This window comes from Doryrhamphus excisus, linkage group LG5 (genome assembly GCF_037039965.1).
Source record: "Doryrhamphus excisus strain RoL-2023G ecotype Guam linkage group LG5, RoL_Dexc_Guam_v1.1, whole genome shotgun sequence".
Lineage (NCBI taxonomy): Eukaryota > Metazoa > Chordata > Actinopteri > Syngnathiformes > Syngnathidae > Doryrhamphus > Doryrhamphus excisus.
Window position 1 is genome coordinate 8,825,303 of NC_136361.1, and position 21,466 is coordinate 8,846,768.

The following is a 21,466-nucleotide window of genomic DNA, read 5'->3' on the forward strand; positions in this document are numbered from 1 at the left end:
CTCAATAAATATGAGGCATCAGTAATACTGTCTAGTCTATATTACTGTTGTTGATGTTATGCTTGCTCAGCTATTAGCTAACTGTCATTAGCAAACTGTAGCTAGCTAATGTTAGCTACAGTAGAAGCAATGAGCACTAAATACCTATAAATATGACTACAAATCATTCAAATTACAAAGACAAAACCACTAATTTGGTAGTAATACGCAATAGGAGTATAAATACCAACAAAAACATAAAGATCACATGAGAGTTCTTGAGCTTCAGTCTTTGCTGACCTCAAATCTCCATGGCGACCATTTTATATATATATATATATATATATATATATATATATATATATATATATATATATATATATACACACACACACATACATATAACCATAATAAAACAAATAATAAGTATTTAAAACAATAAATACATACAGTGCATCCGGAAAGTATTCACAGCGCTTCACTTTTTCTACATTTTGTCATGTTACAGCCTCATTCCAAACTGTATTAAATTAATCTCTTACCTCAAAATTCTACACAAAATACTCCATTATGACAATGTGAAAAAGGTTTTTTTGACATGTTTTGAATTTATTAAAAATAGAAAACAAAAAAATCACATTTACATAAGTATTCACAGCCTTAGCTTAATACTTTGTTGATCCACCTTTGGCAGCAATTACAGCCTCAAGTCTTTTTGAATATGATCCCACAAGTTTAGCACACCTATCTTTAGGCAGTTTTGCCCATTCTTTGCAATAAGTCTCAAGCTCCATCAGGTTGGATGGGAGACGTCTGTGCACAGCCATTTTCAGATCTCTCCAGAGATGTTCCATCGGATTCAAGTTTGGACTCTGGCTGGGCCACTCCAGGACATTCACGGAGTGGTTCTGAAGCCAATCTTTTGAGATCTTGGCTGTGTGCTTCGGGTCGTTGTCCTGCTGAAAAATGAACCTTCGCCCCAGCCTGAGGTCAAGAGCGCTCTGGAGCAGGTTTTCATCCAGGATATTTCTATATATTGCTGCATTCATTTTCCTTTTATCCTGACTAGTCTGCCAGTTCCTGCTGCTGAAAAACATCCCCACAGCATGATGCTGCCACCACCATGCTTCACTGTAGGGATGGTATTGGCCTGGTGATGAGCAGTGCCTGGTTTCCTCCAAACATGGCGCCTGGCATTCACACCAGAGAGTTCAATCTTTGTCTCATCAGACCAGAGAATTTAGTTTCTCATGGTCTGAGAGTCATTCAGGTGCTTTTTGGCAAATTCCAGATGGGCTGCCATGTTCCTTTTACTAAGGAGTGGCTTTCGTCTGGCCACTCTACCATACAGGCCTGATTGGTGGATTGCTGCAGAGATGGTTGTCCTTCTGGAAGGCTCTCCTCTCTCCACAGAGGAACGCTGGAGCTCTGACAGAGTGACCATCGGGGCCTTGGTCACCTCCCTGACTAAGGCCCTTCTTCCCCGATCGCTCAGTTTAGAAGGCCGGCCAGCTCTAGGAAGAGTCCTGGTGGTTCCAAACGTCTTCCATTTACGAATAATGGAGGCCACTGTGCTCATTGGGACCTTCAAAGCAGCAGAATTTTTTCTGTATCCTTCCCTAGATTTGTGCCTCAAGACAATCCTGTCTCGCAGGTCTACAGACAGTTCTTTTGACTTCATGCTTGGTGTTTGTGCTCTGACATGCACAGTCAACTGTGGGACCTTATATAGACAGTTATTATATTTCCAAATCATGTCCAATCAACTGAATTTACTGCAGGTGGACTCCAATTAAGCTGTAGAAAGATCTCAAGGATGATCAGTGGAAAAAAGATGCACCTGAGCTCAATTTTGAGCTTCATGGCAAAGGCTGTGAATACTTATGTAAATGTGATTTCTTAGTTTTCTATTTTTAATAAATTCAAAAAAAGTAAAAAAAAAAAAACTTTTTCACATTGTCATAATGGAGTATTTTGTGTAGAATTTTGACGTAAGAGATTAAATTAATACAATTTGGAATGAGGCTGTAACATGACAAAATGTGGAAAAAGTGAAGCGCTGTGAATACTTTCCGGATGCACTGTAAAAATAACTCTACACGCGCAAACCCCATCCACTCAATACGCACACTCGCAAGCACACACCATGGACGTCCCCGGGTGGGGCGAGAGGATCTTTGCGGTCACAGACTCTTGTTTCGTTTCAATCTGATTCATCAGAGTTCACTTCCTGGATTCTGTGGTCTCGAGTTACATTCTCGACATGGGACTTTGAAAGCATCACGGTGTTGTCAGCAAGTGTGGGCGTTTCTTAGATTTTGTTTTCTTCTATTATGACTTTTATTTTAGCAAATTAACATTTTTGTCTTTAAAATGACAAAAGCTTATGTGTTTATTCTCATAACGGAGGGTGGCATGGCTCAGGCAGTATAGTGGTTGCCTCCCAACCTGAAGGTTGCTGGTTCGATCCTCAGTCGTCCCATAACCATGTCATAGTATCACATTATTGAACCCCAAGTTGCTACTTAAATTACATCTGTTTTTATCATTTTTGTTGTTTTTTTTCAATTTTACCCATTATTTAAATTTTCCTGTTGTAATTGTGACTTTATTCCCCTAAATATTTTGACTTTACATTACTTTTTCCGCAACTTAATTTTCCAAAAATGACAACTTTATTTGTATTTACAGTTGTGACCAAAGGCTTACACTCCCCTGCAGAATTTATTATGTCATTGTGATTTAAAAAGGCTAAAAAAAAATTTTTTTTAATAAATGTCTTCACACAAGCACTAACCATGAGTGACAGAAAGGTTTTTGTTTTATCATTCATATTTACTGAGAAAAGGACAAAAAATCAGAAATTCTGCTGGGAGTGTAAACTTTTGGGCACAACTGTATTATATCTAAAATTGTCTTTTTTTCTTTAATAGTAACTTTAATTTTAATTATTAATTTTTTTTTTATTTTACTATTTAATTTTAATTATTTTTTCCTATTCATATTTTGACTTTATTCTTGTAAAAATCACGATCTTTAATTTTTTTATTTTAAGTTTTCTTAGCCCCTGGGCCGCAGTTTTGACACCCCTGCTCTAGAGCGTTTGTTCTGGCATGCCAAAGGTCCTTTCCTTCGGTCTGTCTATCCTCTCAACTCCAACCCTAACTAACCCCCTGCATGCCTGTGAGGGGAGGCGGTGCGATGGAGGGATGTAACAGGAGTAAACTGGTGACTCACCAGGCCGCAGTGGAAGCAGAGTCACTGAGTCAGAGAACGGTGGCATGGATGGGAATAGATGACTGTAGGCTGAGGCCCAAAAAATGCTGTAGGTAGCACTATGTTTCCAACTCAAGCATCCTCATAGAGAGCCATAGGCATTTACCGGTAAAAAAAATTGGGACCTCAATTCACACAAATTTTATAAATGATGCAAATTGTTCAAATTCTCAACAAACAAATTCTCATCCCAAGCAAACCTTTTACTCCAGGATTCGAGCTGCAGGACTGCCTCACCGGCCAAGTCCTTCCAGGGCCTCCACACATCAGCTCCACACGGAGCTGATATGAACCAATGATCTCCCCACTGTGAGGCCAGTATGCTAACCACTATGTCACCGTGCAGCTGAGGAGTCTAATTATTATTCATTCATTTTCTACCGCTTTTTACTCACAAGGGTTGCGGGGGGTGCTGGAGCCTATCCCAGCTGTCTTTGAACAAGATACACCCTGGACTGGTGGCCAGCCAATCCCAGGGCACATATAGACAAACAACCATTCACACTCACATTCATACCTATGGACAACTTGGAGTGGCCAATTAACCTAGCATGTTTTTGGAATGTGGGAGGAAACCGGAGTACCCGGAGAAAACCCACGCATGCACGGGGAGAACATGCAAACTCCACACAGAGATGACCGAGGGTGGAACTGAACCCTGGTCTCCTAGCTGTAAGGTCTGAGCGCTAACCACTCGACCGCCGTGCCGCCCGTCTAATTATTATATTAATACAAATTAATTAATACATTTTACAAATAAAACAATGTCAAAAATATTACTTTTGTAATTAAAAAATATATGAAAATAAAATATATTTTACAAATAAAATAATAAAAAATATATTAAAAATTTTGAATTTTTTTTTTAAACATAAACAGCTCTGAGCATGTTGTGCGTGTGTGTGTGTGTAAAAAATTGTCCTAGCACATCAAAATCCCAATTCCAAGCAAGAAAATAGTGTTTCCCATATTTAGCAGAATGTCGCAGCCCACGGCTTCAGTAACGCTTGCTTTTTTTTCTAGCTGTGCATGGATTTTCACTTTCAGTCTTGATGACGTGTCTGCATTGATCTTCCAGTGCTTTTGCTGAGTTTTTTTTTTTTTTTACCAAAAGGAAATTGGTTCATTGATTTCCACAGGGGGTATTTTAATGGCGTCATATCTCACCACTAAATTCACTTCAAACCTTGTAAAAATCATGCTTCTTAAAACATGTGTTCCATCCTTTTTCTCCGCATGTTGATATACTAAATATTAGAATTGCTTATTTTGTTGTCATTCCAGGTGCGGCTGTAAGCAACCTGCCATCGCCGGGACGCCCCCAACCTCCCCACTGGACTTCTCCTTGTGGTTTTCCTCCTCCTTTTTTACATTTCTTTCACCGGACGCAGAACGCACTTTTGAATTCATGATCACATGACTGTGGACATGGACTCGGTCCTGACTAACTTTCTCCAGTCCACGGGAGCAGATCCAGGACTGGCCAGAGACCTGCTGGAAGGTAGCCTCAGGAGAGCATCCTTTTAAGGGATAGGATTCATTCATGCAGGCGTACCTAATGATGTGAATCTTTACTCTGCGCAGGCAAGAATTGGGACCTGAGGGCGGCGCTCAGTGACTTTGAGCAGCTGCGACAGGTGCAGGCCGGGGGCTTGATGTACCCCTACCCCGAGGAGAGGACGTACTTATCTCCGGAGAAGGAGAAGGCCAGACTAGGACGGCCCGTACTCCAGCGGCAAGATGAGGTGGCGCAAGGTGGGTGTGTCCATTCAGGGCTCGACAGTAACGATGTTCCGATGGACAGGGGCAAGTTAAAACAAAATTCGGGACAAAAAAATTCCATATCAGTGATATTTGCAAACCAATCCTTGCAAATCTTGAAATGGACCAATCAGAATCGTTTATTTAGACCGCGGTCCGCAGTCCACGTTTTACCCACACCCTGAATGGTTCTTGTAGCAAACCTCCGCAACTCTGACGCCGAGCGCTCTCGACTCTCATCCCATGTACCCTGGTCAGAGCCCCGGACGAACGAGTCGCATTCCACACATCAGCTCATCAACGCCTTTCTCTCGCAGCTGCGGAGAAGTCTCAGCTGAGGGCCTCGCCTGCTGCCTCCATGGCCCGCACGCACACGGCGGGCAACGCCGATCAGCTGCTAAACACGCCCGAGTTCACCTTCCAGCTGCCGGACCTCAGCATGTACCAGGACGACTTCCGGGTCACCGAGAGAGACCTGATCGAGAAGTCCATGATGGTGGCGCTGGAGCATGCAGGTGAGCTTTGGACGGGAGTAGCAAAGTCCCAGTTTGTCCCAGGATGGGCACACGCACGCACGCACGCACGCCTAACCGAACACGCACATTGACCGTGTCGCCGCGTGCCTGCAGGGCGACTCAACTGGTGGACCAAGGTGGTTCCGAATTGTCAGAGTCTGCTGCCGCTGACGACCACTGGAGACGGGAACTGCCTCTTACACGCCGCCTCGCTTGGTGAGCACCACGGCCGTTTTTATGTTATGTTATATATTTTTGAGAAATATATATCAAGAAACTTGTCAATTTATCTGAAGTTTAGCAGAAGTATTGTTCTATTCCAGCCCTGTAGGTGGCAGTATTCACCATTAGTGGTATTTTGTTGTTGACTTGTGTGTTTGGCACCGTGGGTGAGGTACTTGTTGATATCAGTGCATAAACCATCAAAAGCACGGGTCTCAAACTCAATTTACCTGGGGGCCACTGGAGCTAGGGTCTGGGCAAGGCTGGGCCGCATCAGGTTTTCCCAAAAAAAAACAAAAACGCATTTATTAAAAACAGAAAAATATACAAACTTTTTCAGTGCTTTGGTTCCGATTTTCTACAAGAAAAGCTCTGATAAAACATTCCACTGTTCTCAAATATCTTAATTTTTATTTTTCTGCACAAAATAAGATGAAAAATAAATAAACAAATGAAGAATAAAGAAAATCAATCAATCCGTAATAAACAAATATAATAATAATAATAAAAGGGCAAATAATAAAAACTTAAGAAACCACATATAGTTGCTGGGTAGACAAATGATTTTTTTCAGATTAAAATGAACAAAGTATTATTAGAGCCCTGTAGACATGACAAAACACGACTATAGTCACATTTATACTCTTTTTATTTACAACATATTGCGCAACTGCAGGGTCTTGAGACACATGCTAACTCGCAAACTAGAGAGCTAGCGACCTAAACGGTAGCCTTCAAGTTATTTCCTTTCAACTTAAATAGCCAAAAACTTACCACTTCCACACGGATGGGGAGGATAACTATTAACAGTTATTTAACCTTTAACATGAACATGAATCAAACGTAATAATTTTTTCTGGGTACATGATACCATACAGCATCCATATCAAACTTGCACGGGCCGCACTAACATTAAACTTTAATATCAAGGCGGGGGCCTCAAACGTCCTGGGGCCACATTTGGCCTGCGGGCCGCGTGTTTGAGACCCCTGATCAAAAGGTTGTCTCAGATTGACTCTGACGACTTGCAAGTCAGGCTGCCAGCTTGTACATTAAAGTTTATATTAAATACTTCAGAAGCAACGTGCGGACCGGGTTCAAACCAGATGTGTCTAGTCTCACCCCAGGCTGCAGTTTGCCCACCATTTACAGCAAAATGTACACACAACATTGCTCTGTGGAACTGACCTGGCTTTTTTTGGGGGGGTGATGGTGTTGTCATCCAGGTATGTGGGGCTGTCACGACCGGGACCTGTCACTGCGCAAGGCGCTGCTGGAGCAGATGTCGCACGGCGTGGAGCAGGAGGCCCTGAAACGCCGCTGGAGGTGGCAGCTCACCCAGCAGAACAAAGAGGTCGGTCCCAACCACACTTCCAGTACGACACAAATTCGGGAAAACATACTTTACTAGCAGACCATTGTAGAAATAACGTTAAAACAAAATAAAAAAAGCTAGAAAAAGGTAAAAAAGTTGAGCCTTATAACGAATTACAACACAAACCAGCCTCGTTACAAAATATAAAAATAATCTGCCGTCACTGCTAATATAATGACATGTGTCAATCATCAATAAAACACAGAAGAAGCCAATAGTGCCTGAAATATATCCCTTAAAGCGGCAATGCAATGCAACTCCTGCACCGAGGGACATCACATATCACATATCATTTTTCATATCTTATGGGTTGACGTCATATTGCTTTAGAGCAGGGGTGTCCAAAGTGCGGTCGCTGGCTGGTTTTTTTTATTTTTATTTTTATTTTTTTTGGAGCATGGCACATTCTAAAACTGAAGCGGCAACAATGGAAAAATCATTTTACAATAAAGTCAAAATACTAAGAGCAAAAAGTTAGCAACTTAATCTTGAAATATGAAAGAAATCATATTTTTTTAAGTCTTAATATTATGAGAAACATGCAAAACAACGAATAAATTGTGATTTTTTTATTAGGTTGCGGGAAAAGTTATAATATTATGAGAATAAAGTCAAATATTAGCAGTAAAGTCTGCTGAATAAAGTCAAAATATTAAGAGAAAAAAGTTATATTCTAATGAGACAAAAGACACAATTTTACAAGAAAACAAAATAAAAAATTTGTTTGGACACTATGGGTGTCATAATATTAATTATACTTAAATGGTTTAATTTTTTAAATATCTTAATGTGTTATTTGATATTTCATTAGTAATAATTCAAAACCATAATATTACTGAAAATCAATGCCAAAAACATAAATTACAGAAAAAAAGAAAATATATGGACTGTGATTGGCTGGTGACCGGTCCACCGTGTAGCTGGGATAGGCTCCAGCATACCCCCACAACCCTAATGAGGATAAGTGGCATAGAAAATGGGTGGTAAGAAAGTTTAAATATTTGGAAAAATTTGAAAGAAAACAGCAAAAATTTGGAAAAAAGGGCAAAGATTAATGTTAATATTAAAAATATTTTTTCACCTACATGACAAAGATTAGGTGCGTTTTTTCTGGATATATGCAGTATAAAACTTCTTAGCATAGCTACAGTTTGGACAGCCCTTCTTTAGAGGGTATGTAAGCAGTACATGTACATGTACAGTGTACATGTACAATGTCACGTGGAGGTAAAATGCTTTTATCGTCATGTGTTGTCTGCTGTGTGCCATTTTAACAAGTCACTTCTTATTTTCGTTTTTAAGAAGCTCATAATGAGCATAACCACAACAATGTCAAAAAGTTACAGGTGCAGGTTTAGCAGGTTTAGTCTTTGTGGTAGACCTTTGCCGTCAGGGTATGACTTTCAATGTCATTTAAAAAAAAATTGGACCGGCTACTCATGTTCCTCTAAAGCAGGGGTCTCAAACTCAATTTACCTGGGGGCCACTGGAACTAGGGTCTGGGCAAGGCTGGGCCGCATCAGGTTTTCCAAAAAAAACAAAAAAAACGCATTTATTAAAAACGGAAAAATATACAAACTTTTTCAGTGCTTTGGTTCCGATTTTCGACAATAAAAGCTCTGATAAACGTTCCACTGTTCTCAAAAATCTTAATTTTTATTTTTCTGCACAAAATTAGATGAAAAATAAATACACAAATCAAGAATAAAGAAAATCAATCAGTAATAAATAAATATAATAATAATAAAAACTTAAGAAACCACATATAGTTGGTGGGTAGACAAATGATTTTTTTCAGATTAAAATGAACAAAGCATTATTAGAGCCCTGTAGACATGACAAAACACGACTATAGTCACATTTATACTCTTTTTATTTACAACATATTGCGCAACTGCAGGGTCTTGAGACACATGCTAACTCGCAAACTAGAGAGCTAGCGACCTAAACGGTAGCCAAGTTATTTCCTTTAAACTTAAAAAACCAAAAACTTACCACTTCCACACGGATAGGGAGGATAACTATTAACAGTTATTTAACCTTTAACATGAACATGAATCAAACGTAATAATTTTTTCTGGGTACATGATACCATACAGCATCCATATCAAACTTACACGGGCCGCACTAACATTAAACTTTCATATCAAGGTGGGGGCCTCAAACCTGCGGGCCACATTTGGCCCACGGGCTACGTGTTTGAGACCCCTGCTCTAAAGGCTAAAGACTCTAAAACAAAAGCACTTCTCCTAAATCTGACTGTGGGCTACTTGATCTGGAAATGGCGGTCTGGTCCTGACATTACTGTTGACATCACAGAAAAACACTTTTTTTACAACACATCATCACCGCCATGTCGCTACTATTAATGGCACTTCCACCATATGCCAGTTCTCCAAAGTCCCAGTCCAATTTACCTCCTCCCGCCTTTCTCCTTATCACAAGTGTCAGGGCACTCCTAATGTGTGTGCGCTTCCTCTGCAGTCCGGCCTGGTCTACAGTGAGGAGGAGTGGCAGAAAGAGTGGAATGAACTTCTGAAACTGGCCTCCAGCGAGCCCAGAGTCAACTACAGCAACAACGTCAACAACAGGTGACCGTGACCAAGACAATTCACTCACTAAACAATCCATGGAAATCGAATTCCAGAAAACCAAAAACACATTTTCATAGGCACATTTTATAGATTTTTTTTTTCCTCCCAGGCAATTCATATGCTTTATATGTATGTTAGGGTGCATCAAATTTGAAAAAAATTTAAATTTTAAATTCATAATATCAATTTGGCTGGCATTTCATTTTTTTCTAATGAACATAAAAATGTCTTTTGCAAAGTTTTGAGGAAATTCATTGAGATTTAGGGGTGCCACCTCACGCATAAACTTTTGTAAAATTTCGGAAAAATGTGCAATTTCTCGTTTAATTGCCAAAAAGTTGACCTGGAAATGTTGAGTACAATGAACTTCTACGAGCACTAAACAGTGCCTAAAATAATAAATGGACAAGTGTATATCACATTATGTAGGACTACAGTACTACTCTCAATAAATATGAGGCATCAGTAATACTGTCTACTCTATATTACTGTTGTTGATGTTATGCTTGCTCAGCTATTAGCTAACTGTCATTAGCAAACTGTAGCTAGCTAATGTTAGCTACAGTAGAGGCAATGAGCACTAAATACCTATAAATATGACTACAAATCATTCAAATTACAAAGACAAAACCACAAATTTGCTAGTAATATGTAATAGGAGTATAAATACCAACAAAAACAAAACAGATCACCTCAAATCTCCATGGCGACCATTGAACTGTTGACCACTTTATTCCACAAAAACAGATGTATGGTGGCACCCCTAAATAATCATGTATGGGAAAAATATTTTCTATGTGTTGTTTCGACATATATTGGAACACATTTAGTACCCAGCCATATCAAAATTCAATAATTGTGTTTTTTGATGCACCCTAATGTAGGGTCATGATGTCAAACACTCACGTGTTGCTTTCCAATACCAACGTCTTCAGGGGGGAGTCCTCAGACGAGCCCGTCTATGAGAGTTTAGAAGAGTTCCACGTGTTCGTCCTGGCGCACGTCCTCAACAGGCCCATTGTGGTGGTGGCCGACACCATGCTGAGGGACTCGGGAGGAGAGGGTGAGATCAGCAACACCATCCAGGGATGCGTGGGACATTTGGGTTGCCTTATTCAGCGACACCTCCCCCCATGAGAAATAAAAATCTTATGTAAAGGGGTCCTATCGGCCTCATTTTATATATATTTTATAATAAAACTACTGTTGTAGCATAGAGTTGAAATATTCAAGAAAAAAAGACCATCATTTTATTTGAGACACAACAAAGTGAAGTTCTAACGTTTGGAAAATTAGGTTGCAGAAGACATTATATTATAATACAATGGGAATAAACTAGAATAAACGTCACATTTTTTGACAATAAACTTGTGATATGAGGAAAAAATAATGACATTTTAGTAGCATAGAGTTAAAATATGAAAGAAAAAATATGCTATTAATGTTATGTTGTTAAAATTATGAGAAACAAACCAAAGAAAATAAAATTGCATTTTTTTTTTAAACCATTCTTGGGCAAAAAGTTATGATACTACGAGAATAAATTCACTATATTACATGTATGTTTACAAAAATAAATTTAAACTACATTTGGGAATAAACTTCTCTAGCAAGAATAAAAGTCCCATTTTTTGACAATAAACTTGTGACATGAGAAAAAAATAATGACATTTTAGTAGCATATGAAAGAAGAAAATATGCTATTAATGTTATGTTAAGTCTATGTAAAATTATGAGAAACAAACCAAAGAAAATAAAATTGCATTTTTTTTAAAAAAACCATGTTGGGTAAAAAGTTATGATACTATGGGAATAAATTCACAATATTACATGTATATTTACAAAAATAAATTAAAACTACATTTGAAATATTTGGAAAATGTAAAAAAAACCCCAGCAAATATGGTGACAAAAAATTATTTAAAAGTTTATGGGAATAAAGTAGAAATGTTATGGAAATAAAGTTGTAATATTGTGAAATGAAAATTGTATTTATATATATAATTTTTTTATATTATATTATTTATTATATTATTCATTCATTTTCTACCGCTTTTCCTCACGAGGGTCGCGGAGGTTTATTATATTATATTATTTATATATATTATTTAAGAAGAAAGTTCAAATATTTGGAAAATAAAAATGAATTTAGAAATATTTAATATTAAAGCTGCATACTTTCATTTTTCACTAAGTGGCTTTGGCTGGAATAGGTGTGGACACCCCTGATGTAGGACCTAACCGATTACTCGTTTAACGAAAACCACAAGCTTCAGATTGAAGGACTAAGAAAAGAATCATGAACTGCAGCTTGAGCTGTACCATTTTCAATATGCACCACATGAACGATTGACAAAAATATGCTATTAATGTTATGTTGTTAAAATGATGAGAAACAAACCAAAGAAAATACAATTGCATTGTTTTTTTTTAAAACCATGTTGGGAAAAAAGTTATGATACTATGGGAATAAATTCACAATATTACATGTGTATTTACAAAAATAAATAAAAACTACATTTGTAATATGTAAAAAAAAAAACCTGCAAATATGGTAACAAAAAATGATTTAAAATGTTATGGAAATAAAGTCGTAATATTGTGAAATGAAAATTTTATTTATATATATTATTTATATTATTTATTATATTGTATTATTTATGGGCACTGGTGTAAGTTTCTTTGCCTACTCTGGCCGGGGGTTGAGGGATGGCTGCAGCCCCCCCTGCCCCAAATGGCTCCCCCCACCCCCCACCCCCAACAGCTGGGTGCTGCATAGAGATACGCCCTCCTTTACGTGTGCAGGCAACATTAACACGAGCAAGTATAAAGTGTGTAAAAATAAGTTAACCTGTGTTACTGTTACTGTTACTCCAGCCTTTGCCCCCATCCCATTCGGAGGCATCTACCTCCCTCTGGAAGTGGCGGCCGCCAAGTGCCACCGCTCGCCGTTGGTCCTGGCCTACGACCAGGCGCACTTCTCTGCCCTGGTCCCAATGGAGCAGAAGGACATCTCCAAAGAGCAAGGTGACTCCCCAAGACCACACTTTGATCCCCCCATGCAGTGCTTTCCTTTTCCTTTGCGTCTCTCGCTCTGAACGGGCGTGTCTACGACTGCGACGTCCTGACTGACCGTTTGTTTCAGTGGTGATCCCGCTGACCGACTCCGAGCACAAAATGCTGCCTCTGCACTTTGCCGTGGATCCCGGAAAAGACTGGGAGTGGGGCAAGGACGACACAAACAACGTGATGCTAGCGAGGTAGGTGGGGTGACCCGTGTTTGTATTTCGGGCATGGGATTAGACGCCCGCTGTCATTGACAACGAGATTAGCGGTAAGAAGCTTCTGTGAATGGAGCAGAGAAACTTGAGCGCTAAAAGAGCCGCTCCGGAAATAACCTTCCACTTTGTCTTCCCGTCTGCGGAAGACCAGTGCAGTATTGAAAATAACGGCAGACATTAGCGCTGTTATCCGTCACGATGGCGTGTAATGGAGCGCCATCATGTACGCCGAGACGCTCGTCTTTTTGCATGCAAATGATTTCCTTTTGGATGTGAAAAGTGACTTGTGTCGTCTTCCGCAGCGTGGCGCTCTCTTTAGAGGCCAAGCTCCAGATGTTGCACAGCTACATGACCGTCAACTGGCTGCCGCTACCCTGCGAGGTAAGGACACAGGAGTCCCTCATGATTTATTGATTGATTTATTGATTTATGCACAGTTTTTGTTTGTCAATCGTTCATGTGGTGCATATTGAAAATGGTACAGCGAGAGCTGCAGTTCATGATTCTTTTCTTAGTCTTTCAATCTGAAGCTTGTGGTTTTCGTTAAACGAGTAATCGGTTAGGTCCTACATCAGGGGTGTCCACACCTTTTCCAGCCAAAGCCACTTAGTGAAAAATGAAAGTATGCAGCTTTAATATTAAATATTTCTAAATTATTTTTTATTTTCCAAATATTTGAACTTTCTTCTTAAATAATATATATAAATAATATAATATAATAAATATTATAATATAATATAAATAATATATATAAATACAATTTTCATTTCACAATATTACGACTTTATTTCCATAACATTTCTACTTTATTCCCATAACCTTTTAAATCATTTTCTGTTACCATATTTGCTGGGGTTTTTTTTACGTTTTCCAAATATTTCAATTGTAGTTTTAATTTATTTTTGTAAATATACATTTAATCTTGTGAATTTATTCCCATAGTATCATAACTTTTTGCTCAACATGGTTTTAAAAAAAATGCAATTTTATTTTCTTTGTTTTGTTCCTCATCATTTTAACAACATAGCATTAATAGCATATTTTTGTCATGTAGTTTTAATTTACTTTTGTAAATATACATGTAATATTGTGAATTTATTCCCATAGTATCATAACTTTTTCTTTTTTATTTTCCAAATATTTGAAAAATATTTCTTAAATAATTGTACATTTTCATTTCACAATATTACGACTTTATTTCCATAACATTTCTACTTTATTCCCATAACCGTTTAAATCATTCTTTGTTACCATATTTGCTCTCTTTTTTTTACATTTTCCAAATATTTCAAATGTAGTTTTAATTTTTGTAAATATACATGTAATATAGTGAATTTATTCCCATAGTATCATAACTTTTTGCCCAACATGGTTTAAAAATAATGCAATTTTATTTTCTTTCGTTTTTTTGTCATCATTTTAACAACATAACATTAATAGCATATTTTTTCTGTCATATTTTAACTCTATGCTACTAAAATGTCATAATTTTTTTCTCATATCACAAATTTATTGTCAAAAAATGTGACTTTTTTTTTAAATTCTAGCTAGAGGACAAGTTTATTCTTCTGCAACCTAATTTTCCAAAAGTTAGAACTTGACTTTGTTTTGTTTCAAATAAAATGATGTTCTTTTTTTCTTGAATATTTCAACTCAATGCTGCAAAAGTAGTGTTATTATCCTGCACATTAATATGATATTAAAACATTTTTGTTGAATTACTTCAATTACAACTTTGCCTCTTAATATTTGGACTTATTCTGGTAAAATGACAGCCTTTTTTACAATTCTGCTGTTTTTATACAACTATTTCAAAATCCTACTTGTATATTTTCTTCTTGTAATATTATGACTTCATTTCCTAATGGTTGGATTTAATCTTTGGACAAATAGAAAAAGGCGAAATATTGTGGCTGTTAATTGGATGTGCTTTGATTTGACGTCCAATCTGAGAATAATCCAAACCCAGCCTCTCCACTTGAAGGAAGTTGAGTCACAGGCTTTTCTGTGCAAAGGAAGTCAGTGATTCACCCTTGCGTTTCGTGTCCTCGCCACCAGTCAGGCGAAGTTGCTTCCATCCCACTGACTTGCGCTCGTCCTCCTTCCAGCAGGCCCCGCTGGCCCAGCCCGAGTCCCCCACCGCGTCTGCAGGAGAGGACACCCGCACGCCGCCGGAGTCCGGCGAGTCCGACAAAGACTCGGTCAGCAGCAGCTCCAACGGAAACGGCGATAGCGCTGCGGCGTCCGCGGTCAACGGTGGCGGGTCCACCAAGAACGGCACCTCGGCAGCGCCCCCACAAGGACACAAGGACAAAAGCAAGAAGGACAAGGACAAGAAGAGGGCGGAGTCTGTGGCCAACAAGCTCGGCAGCTTTGGCAAGAACCTGGGCAGCAAGCTGAGGAGGAACGTCGGCGGGCTCATGACAGGGAAGAATGCCGGCAGCAGACTCGCCAAGAAGGAGGGCGGGATTAAGAAGAAGAGCTCCTTCCGAGGGGCAAAGGACACGAAAGATGGCTCCCCGTCCGCCCACGTTTCTGAGGATTCCGGGAAGGGCTCGCCCTCTTCGGGCAGCGAGCGCCTCAACGGGACGGGCAGCAGCATGAGCAGCGGGGGCAGCAGTACGGAGAGCGAGACTTACAAGTACGGCGCCGACGTCAAAGTCAGCCTGGGCATCCTGCGCGCCGCCATGCAAGGCGAGAGGAAGTTCATTTTTGCCGGCATGCTGACCACGGACAACCAGCACCCGCTCCGGGAGCAGAGGATCCAGCGCTACCTCACTGAGGTGGAGGAGCGCTTCCGAGCTGAGCAGGAGCAGCGGCGCGAGTTGGAGCGCAAGGGCGTGGCCTACGGCGTGCTGCCCCCAAAGAAGGAGACGGTCTGCGGCGGCGGGGAGCTGAGCTACCGGCCTTACGAGGCCAAAGAGGAGCTCTCGGAGAACTCTTCGGCGTCTTTGAGCCAACACAAGACCTCCCTCCTGAGTCCGGCTATGTACGCGGGTGTGATGCCCATCCCGCGGCCCTCCATCATAGACCAGCCCTTTGGTTCCGCCCCCACACAGCTCCTTATGCACCCCCCTGATACTCGGCGCCAGCTAGCAGGCGGCTCGCCCGCGTCCTCTTACAACGGCCTGCCCTCTTACGTCACCCTCCCGCGGCACTGCACGTCTTCCCATGCCCAGTGCAATAACTCACAAGGCCCCGCCCCCGCCGCGCCGCTGTACCCCGCCGAGTTCGACCCGCCAGACTACCCCGGTAGCGAGCCCGGCGCTGGGAGATACGCCAACGGCTTCCTGGAGCCTGGCGGCGCCGCGCCGACGGTCCGGCATCACTCGCTTGGCAGTGCCGGCGGATTGGCCGGCCCGCAGTCCAGCCACTGTCGGACCCCCGCCTGCAATTACTACGGACACCCCGAGACGGGCAACTACTGCTCTTACTGCTACCGGGAGAAGAAGGAGACACAACCCGTCATCCAGAGGTTCTGATTGGAACCCGGACTTCACGATGAGTGGCCTTTTTTTTTTAGGGCACACGTGGACCAGACCAAAACACGGCCCCCACCTTCCACCCTCCCACTTCTTATGTCAACCAGTGGTCTCGGTAGAACTGAACCAGGTGGTCTCTGACTGCCTTTGAAGGGAGAATCAACTAACCGCACTTCTGTTACTTTTTTATGCAGGTTTGAGTACGCAACTCCTCCTTAGCTTGGCCGCTGTCGCCTCCTAGTGGAGAGAATGTACATGACAGGCGCCAGCACTCATGCTCACCCATATGCTACATACATACAGTATACATGTACAGTACATACAGTGTACATGTACAGTACATACAGTATACATGTACAGTACATACAGTAAACACTAAGCATAGACACACTGATGCAAGCATAAACAAACAGTGTCACCGCTCTTTTATTTCCTTATTCATACGCTACATGAAGGGATGTTTTTTTGTTTCTTTCACTGCTGTCGCCCCCGACATGTGGGGGCACTCAAACTGGAACTGGAAGGCACCGTGCAGCAGGTATTTCCACTAAACGCCCCGCCGGCACTGAATGCAAACACACTGACTGCTAGGATTATTTTCTGGCGAAGGAAATACTAATCCCAAATTTAAACCCTCACCTGACCCCCGACCCTAAACATAATCCCTCTCCGTACCCAAACCTTGGTTGCTAACCCTAAACCAAATCCCTCAACTGACCCAAACCGTGGCCCCTAACCCTAAACTGAATCACTACATTTAAACTTAATCCCTCACTCCACCCTAAACCTGGCACCTAACACTAAACTTGATCCCCCACCGGACCTAAACCCTGGCACCTAACACTAAACCTAATCCCTCACCTGACCCAAACCCTAAACTGAATCCCTAAATTTAAACTTAATCCCTCAATCTATCTTAACCCTGGCACCTAACACTAAACTTAATCCCTCACCTGACCCAAACCCTAAACTGAATCCCTAAATTTAAACTTAATCCCTCAATCTATGTTAACCCTGGCACCTAACACTAAACTTAATCCCCCACCGGACCCAAACCCTGGCACCTAACACTAAACTTAATCCCTAACACTAAACTTAATCCCTAACTTTACCCTAAACCTAAACTTTAATCCCTCCCCCTACCCTAACCCTGGCACCTAACATTAAATTTAATCCCCCACCAGACCAAAACCCTGGCACCTAACACTAAACTTAATCCCTCACCCCACCCTAAACCTGGCACCTAACCCTAAACTGAATCCCTAAATTTAAACTTAATCCCTCCCCCTACCCTAACCCTGGCACCTAACACTAAATTTAATCCCCCACCAGACCCAAACCCTGGCACCTTACACTAAACTTAATCCCTCACCTGATCCAAACCCTAAACCGAATCTCTAAAGTTAAACTTAATCCCTCAGCCTCCCCTAACCCTGGCACCTAACACTAAACTTAATCCCTCACCTCATCCAGACCCTGACCTCTAACCCTGACCCTAACCCTCGACTGAATCCCTAACACTAAACTAATCCCTAACTTTACCCTAAACCTAAACTTTAATCCCTTGGGGTCACTAACCCAAAATGTACTTACTAAAATGAAAGCATGTTTCCAACCAAAAATGGACAACATCAACAACACGCTTTATTTATTGCCCAACGGCACATAAAAACGGTACAGGGTTTGCATCGTATTTACTGCCACTTGTCTGACGGCATTTACGTTTCCGGTTGTCAGGTTTGTCTCCGTACGTAAGGACCACCCGCCTCTTCCATAGCGGGACCGCCCCCAAAGTCTCCGCCCCCCCACAAGCTTCCCTTTTCTGCACAAATCAAAGCACTTTTCCCATGTCTGTCAAAAAAGGCCCGGCGTCAACTGTCCGCGTCGACCCCGAACGTCATGTCACGTCACCCTGCGGTTGCTATGACGACCACTGCCTCCAAACTTCCTTTCAAACACCTCAATGATGTCATCGGCCTTTTGTGTGTGTGTGTGTGTGTGTGTGTGTATAGTATATAGTATGTACTATATACATTTGTACATGATAGGTAGTGTGGCATCAGGAGTTAAAAGCACAAGCTAGTACGCATTTCACTGCCTTGTCCAGCGGGGGGTGACGTTGACTTCTGTGTCGTCGGTTTCCCGCTTCCCAACTCAGCCGGCAACAAGAGTTTGTCCGCAAACCGCAAACCAAAATGACTCCACTCATTTTCCCAAAAAAAAAAAAAAAAAACGGAACAACTTAGCATTTGCTGTGTTTTTGTGTTCCTGCACTAACGTTCAATCTCACGTGTCATTGAGGGGAACTTTACGCCTGGTTTTGTTGTTGTTGTTGTTGCTTTTTATATATTTTCCATTGCGTTCTCCAAAGTAAGAATGATTCTGAGACGGAGGCCTCAGGAAAGATTTCATGGATCTCCTTTTTGGTTTTTGTATTTAAGCAAAAAAACGGATGTATAAAATATGATTCCCAGTTATTTTTGTAAGCCCAAAGTTTTGTAAAAGGGGGGTAAAGATTGTCTATTGTTGGGGATGAGGAGCATGCGGACGAGCTCGTCATAGAGCGGTACACAGCTAACGGGATTGCATTGAGAAACTATATATATATATATATATACATATATATATATATACTTATATATATTTATAGCGAGATCTCATTTCATAGGTTTCTTTGTGGACTTTAGGGTTTTGTTGCTTTCATCCTTTGTGACCTTTTGTTTTTTTCTACAGCCAGCCAATCCGTGCTCCACTAAAGGCAACGTTTCCTCCAAGCTAACGTTCTATTTTTATACTAAAAGTGTGACATGGGACTGGAAGTGTTGCATGAACGCTAAACCAGGAATCCATCTTACCAGACGTGCGTTATTTCTTTCTCCTGTTATTTCCTCCTGTTATTGTTTCCTTGAAAGACGAAGAAACCCTGAGGCTGCGTGACCGTGCAATCTGGACAGAGAGAAGATCACTTTTAATGTTATTAGGTTATTATTGTAATTATTTTTTTTGGAATAAATTTTCATTGTATTTGAAGAATGTTTTTCGCCTTTTCTGTTTATGCACAAGCCACAGACCCTACAGTCCAAATATCATGTCAAAACACTACCATTATGAACTGTGGCTGTATTATTTTTAAATTGAACTCCACAACATGGCGGTGTTCCTCTGGGTGGCACTTGTGACAGGTGTTGAGGACCCCAGAGCAGAGAATAAGGCATGTGTAGTAAAAGGTATAAAACGATAAATAAAGGGCGCTCACAGAGGACGACAAACAAAGTAGGGTGCAAACGATGTGCAGGTGTGCAGGCCAGGGGAACAAGGCAGGAGTCCTTTGCAGTACAGAACAAGCAGACCAAAACAAGTGCAGATGACTGCTTTGGAAGTATCAAGACCGGTCATGGCGACCGAGTGGTTAGCGCCTAGGCCTCACAGCTAGAAAACCCGAGTTCAATTCCACCCTTGGCCCTCTCTGTGTGGAGTTTGCATGTTCTCCCCATGCATGCGTAGGTTTTCTCCGGGTACTCCGGTTTCCTCCCACATTCCAAAAACATGCTAGGTTAATTGGCCACTCCAAATTGTCCATAGGTATGAATGTGAGTGTGAATGGTTTTTTGTCTATATGTGCCCTGTGATTGGCTGGCCACCAGTCCAGGGTGTAATGGTAATGGTTTTATTTCATATTAAATCCTACCCTTCCATCTGGTAGTTTTACAATCAGTAACTGTTACATTTGTTCACTTCCTGCTTTCCTAATATATCAATCAATTCAACGCTTCATTTACAGAAATCGCGATTACATTTTTTGGAGCAACATGAAAAAAAAATCCCAATAGCGCCCCACTTTTACCACGACTGTCACAGAGCCTGCAGGCTGCTTTGTACACGGCTTGAATAAACGCAGCTCAGATGATGCCAAAAGGTCCTGTGTCGCCCAGTGTTTTGTGTATTGGAGAAATCGGAGACCTTATGTAATATTGAACAGCTTCCCATGTGCTGTAAAAATCCAGACGTCCCTCTCCTCGCTATTATTCTGCCCACCTGAGCAGACTTGGAATTGCTGCCACTTTTCCTTTCCAGTTTTAGAAGGAAGGAAGGAATTTTTTTTTTCTGGAGTTGACTTCTTTTTGCTCCAGAAGAAAACTTGTGGTACTTCCTAACCACGAGTGCGGATGAAAGAAGAGGAGTCAGAGTTTCTGAGGGCTCCAAACAAAGGTATTACATACAAAGGCATGCCTGATTCAAAGTGAACCCTTAGATGCATGAGTGGGTCAAAAATGACCCGGTCAGGTTGTTTTCTTGAAATATCTTTGTAATGAAATTTTTTTTTATCATTTCATATTTTAGGTATTCCTAAAAAAACATGTTTTTTAAGATCATGCAATTCACATTTTTAACTTACCTTTTATACATTTTAAGAAATTGTAGTTTTTGTGTTACTACCCCAACCTTCCATAAGTGGGTCAAAAATGACCCGGTCAGGTTGTTTTCTTGAAATATCTTCGTAATTAAAAATTGTTATCATTTCATATTCCAGGTATTCCTAAAAAAAACAACATGTTTTTGATATCACACCATTCACATTTTTAACTTACCTTTTATACATTTTAAGAAATTTTAGTTTTTGTGTTACTACCCCAACCTTCCATAAGTGGGTCAAAAATGACCCACATGCATTTTCTGAATCCAATAGGAACCTTTTCCAAGTGTGAATGGTTGTTTGTCTATATGTGCCCTGTGATTGGCTGGCCACCAGTCCAGGGTGTACCCTACCTCTCTCCTGAAGACAGCTGGGATAGGCTCCAGCACCCCCCGCCGCGACCCTTGTGAGGATAAGCGGTAGAAAATGAATGAATTAAATTATGGAAATAAAGTCCCAATTACGAGGAAAAAAATTACGAGAAAAGCTTTGAACTTGTCAGAAACTAAAATGAAAACAGCTTTCATTTATGGGAATAAAGTGAAAATATTAAGAGGATAATGTCAA

At 40.9% G+C, this 21,466-nt stretch overlaps 1 protein-coding gene across 2 annotated transcripts in view; it reads left to right on the forward strand.

Moving 5' to 3' along the window:
- Positions 1 to 19,081, forward strand: part of otud7b (OTU deubiquitinase 7B) — a 39,495-nt gene extending 20,414 nt beyond the window's left edge. Inside the window, exons 2-12 of one of the 2 annotated variants that reach the window (XM_058054063.2) lie at positions 4,540 to 4,756; positions 4,840 to 5,010; positions 5,334 to 5,531; positions 5,646 to 5,747; positions 6,980 to 7,107; positions 9,613 to 9,719; positions 10,658 to 10,785; positions 12,600 to 12,749; positions 12,868 to 12,982; positions 13,306 to 13,384; positions 15,112 to 19,081. In XM_058054063.2, coding sequence (XP_057910046.2) covers positions 4,672 to 4,756; positions 4,840 to 5,010; positions 5,334 to 5,531; positions 5,646 to 5,747; positions 6,980 to 7,107; positions 9,613 to 9,719; positions 10,658 to 10,785; positions 12,600 to 12,749; positions 12,868 to 12,982; positions 13,306 to 13,384; positions 15,112 to 16,485 — 2,637 coding nt within the window. In that variant the 5' untranslated portion in view covers positions 4,540 to 4,671 and the 3' untranslated portion in view covers positions 16,486 to 19,081. The remainder of the gene's footprint in view (positions 1 to 4,539; positions 4,757 to 4,839; positions 5,011 to 5,333; positions 5,532 to 5,645; positions 5,748 to 6,979; positions 7,108 to 9,612; positions 9,720 to 10,657; positions 10,786 to 12,599; positions 12,750 to 12,867; positions 12,983 to 13,305; positions 13,385 to 15,111) is intronic. The other variant, XM_058054064.2, reaches the window with a different exon arrangement.
- The last annotated feature ends 2,385 nt before the right edge of the window (positions 19,082 to 21,466 follow it).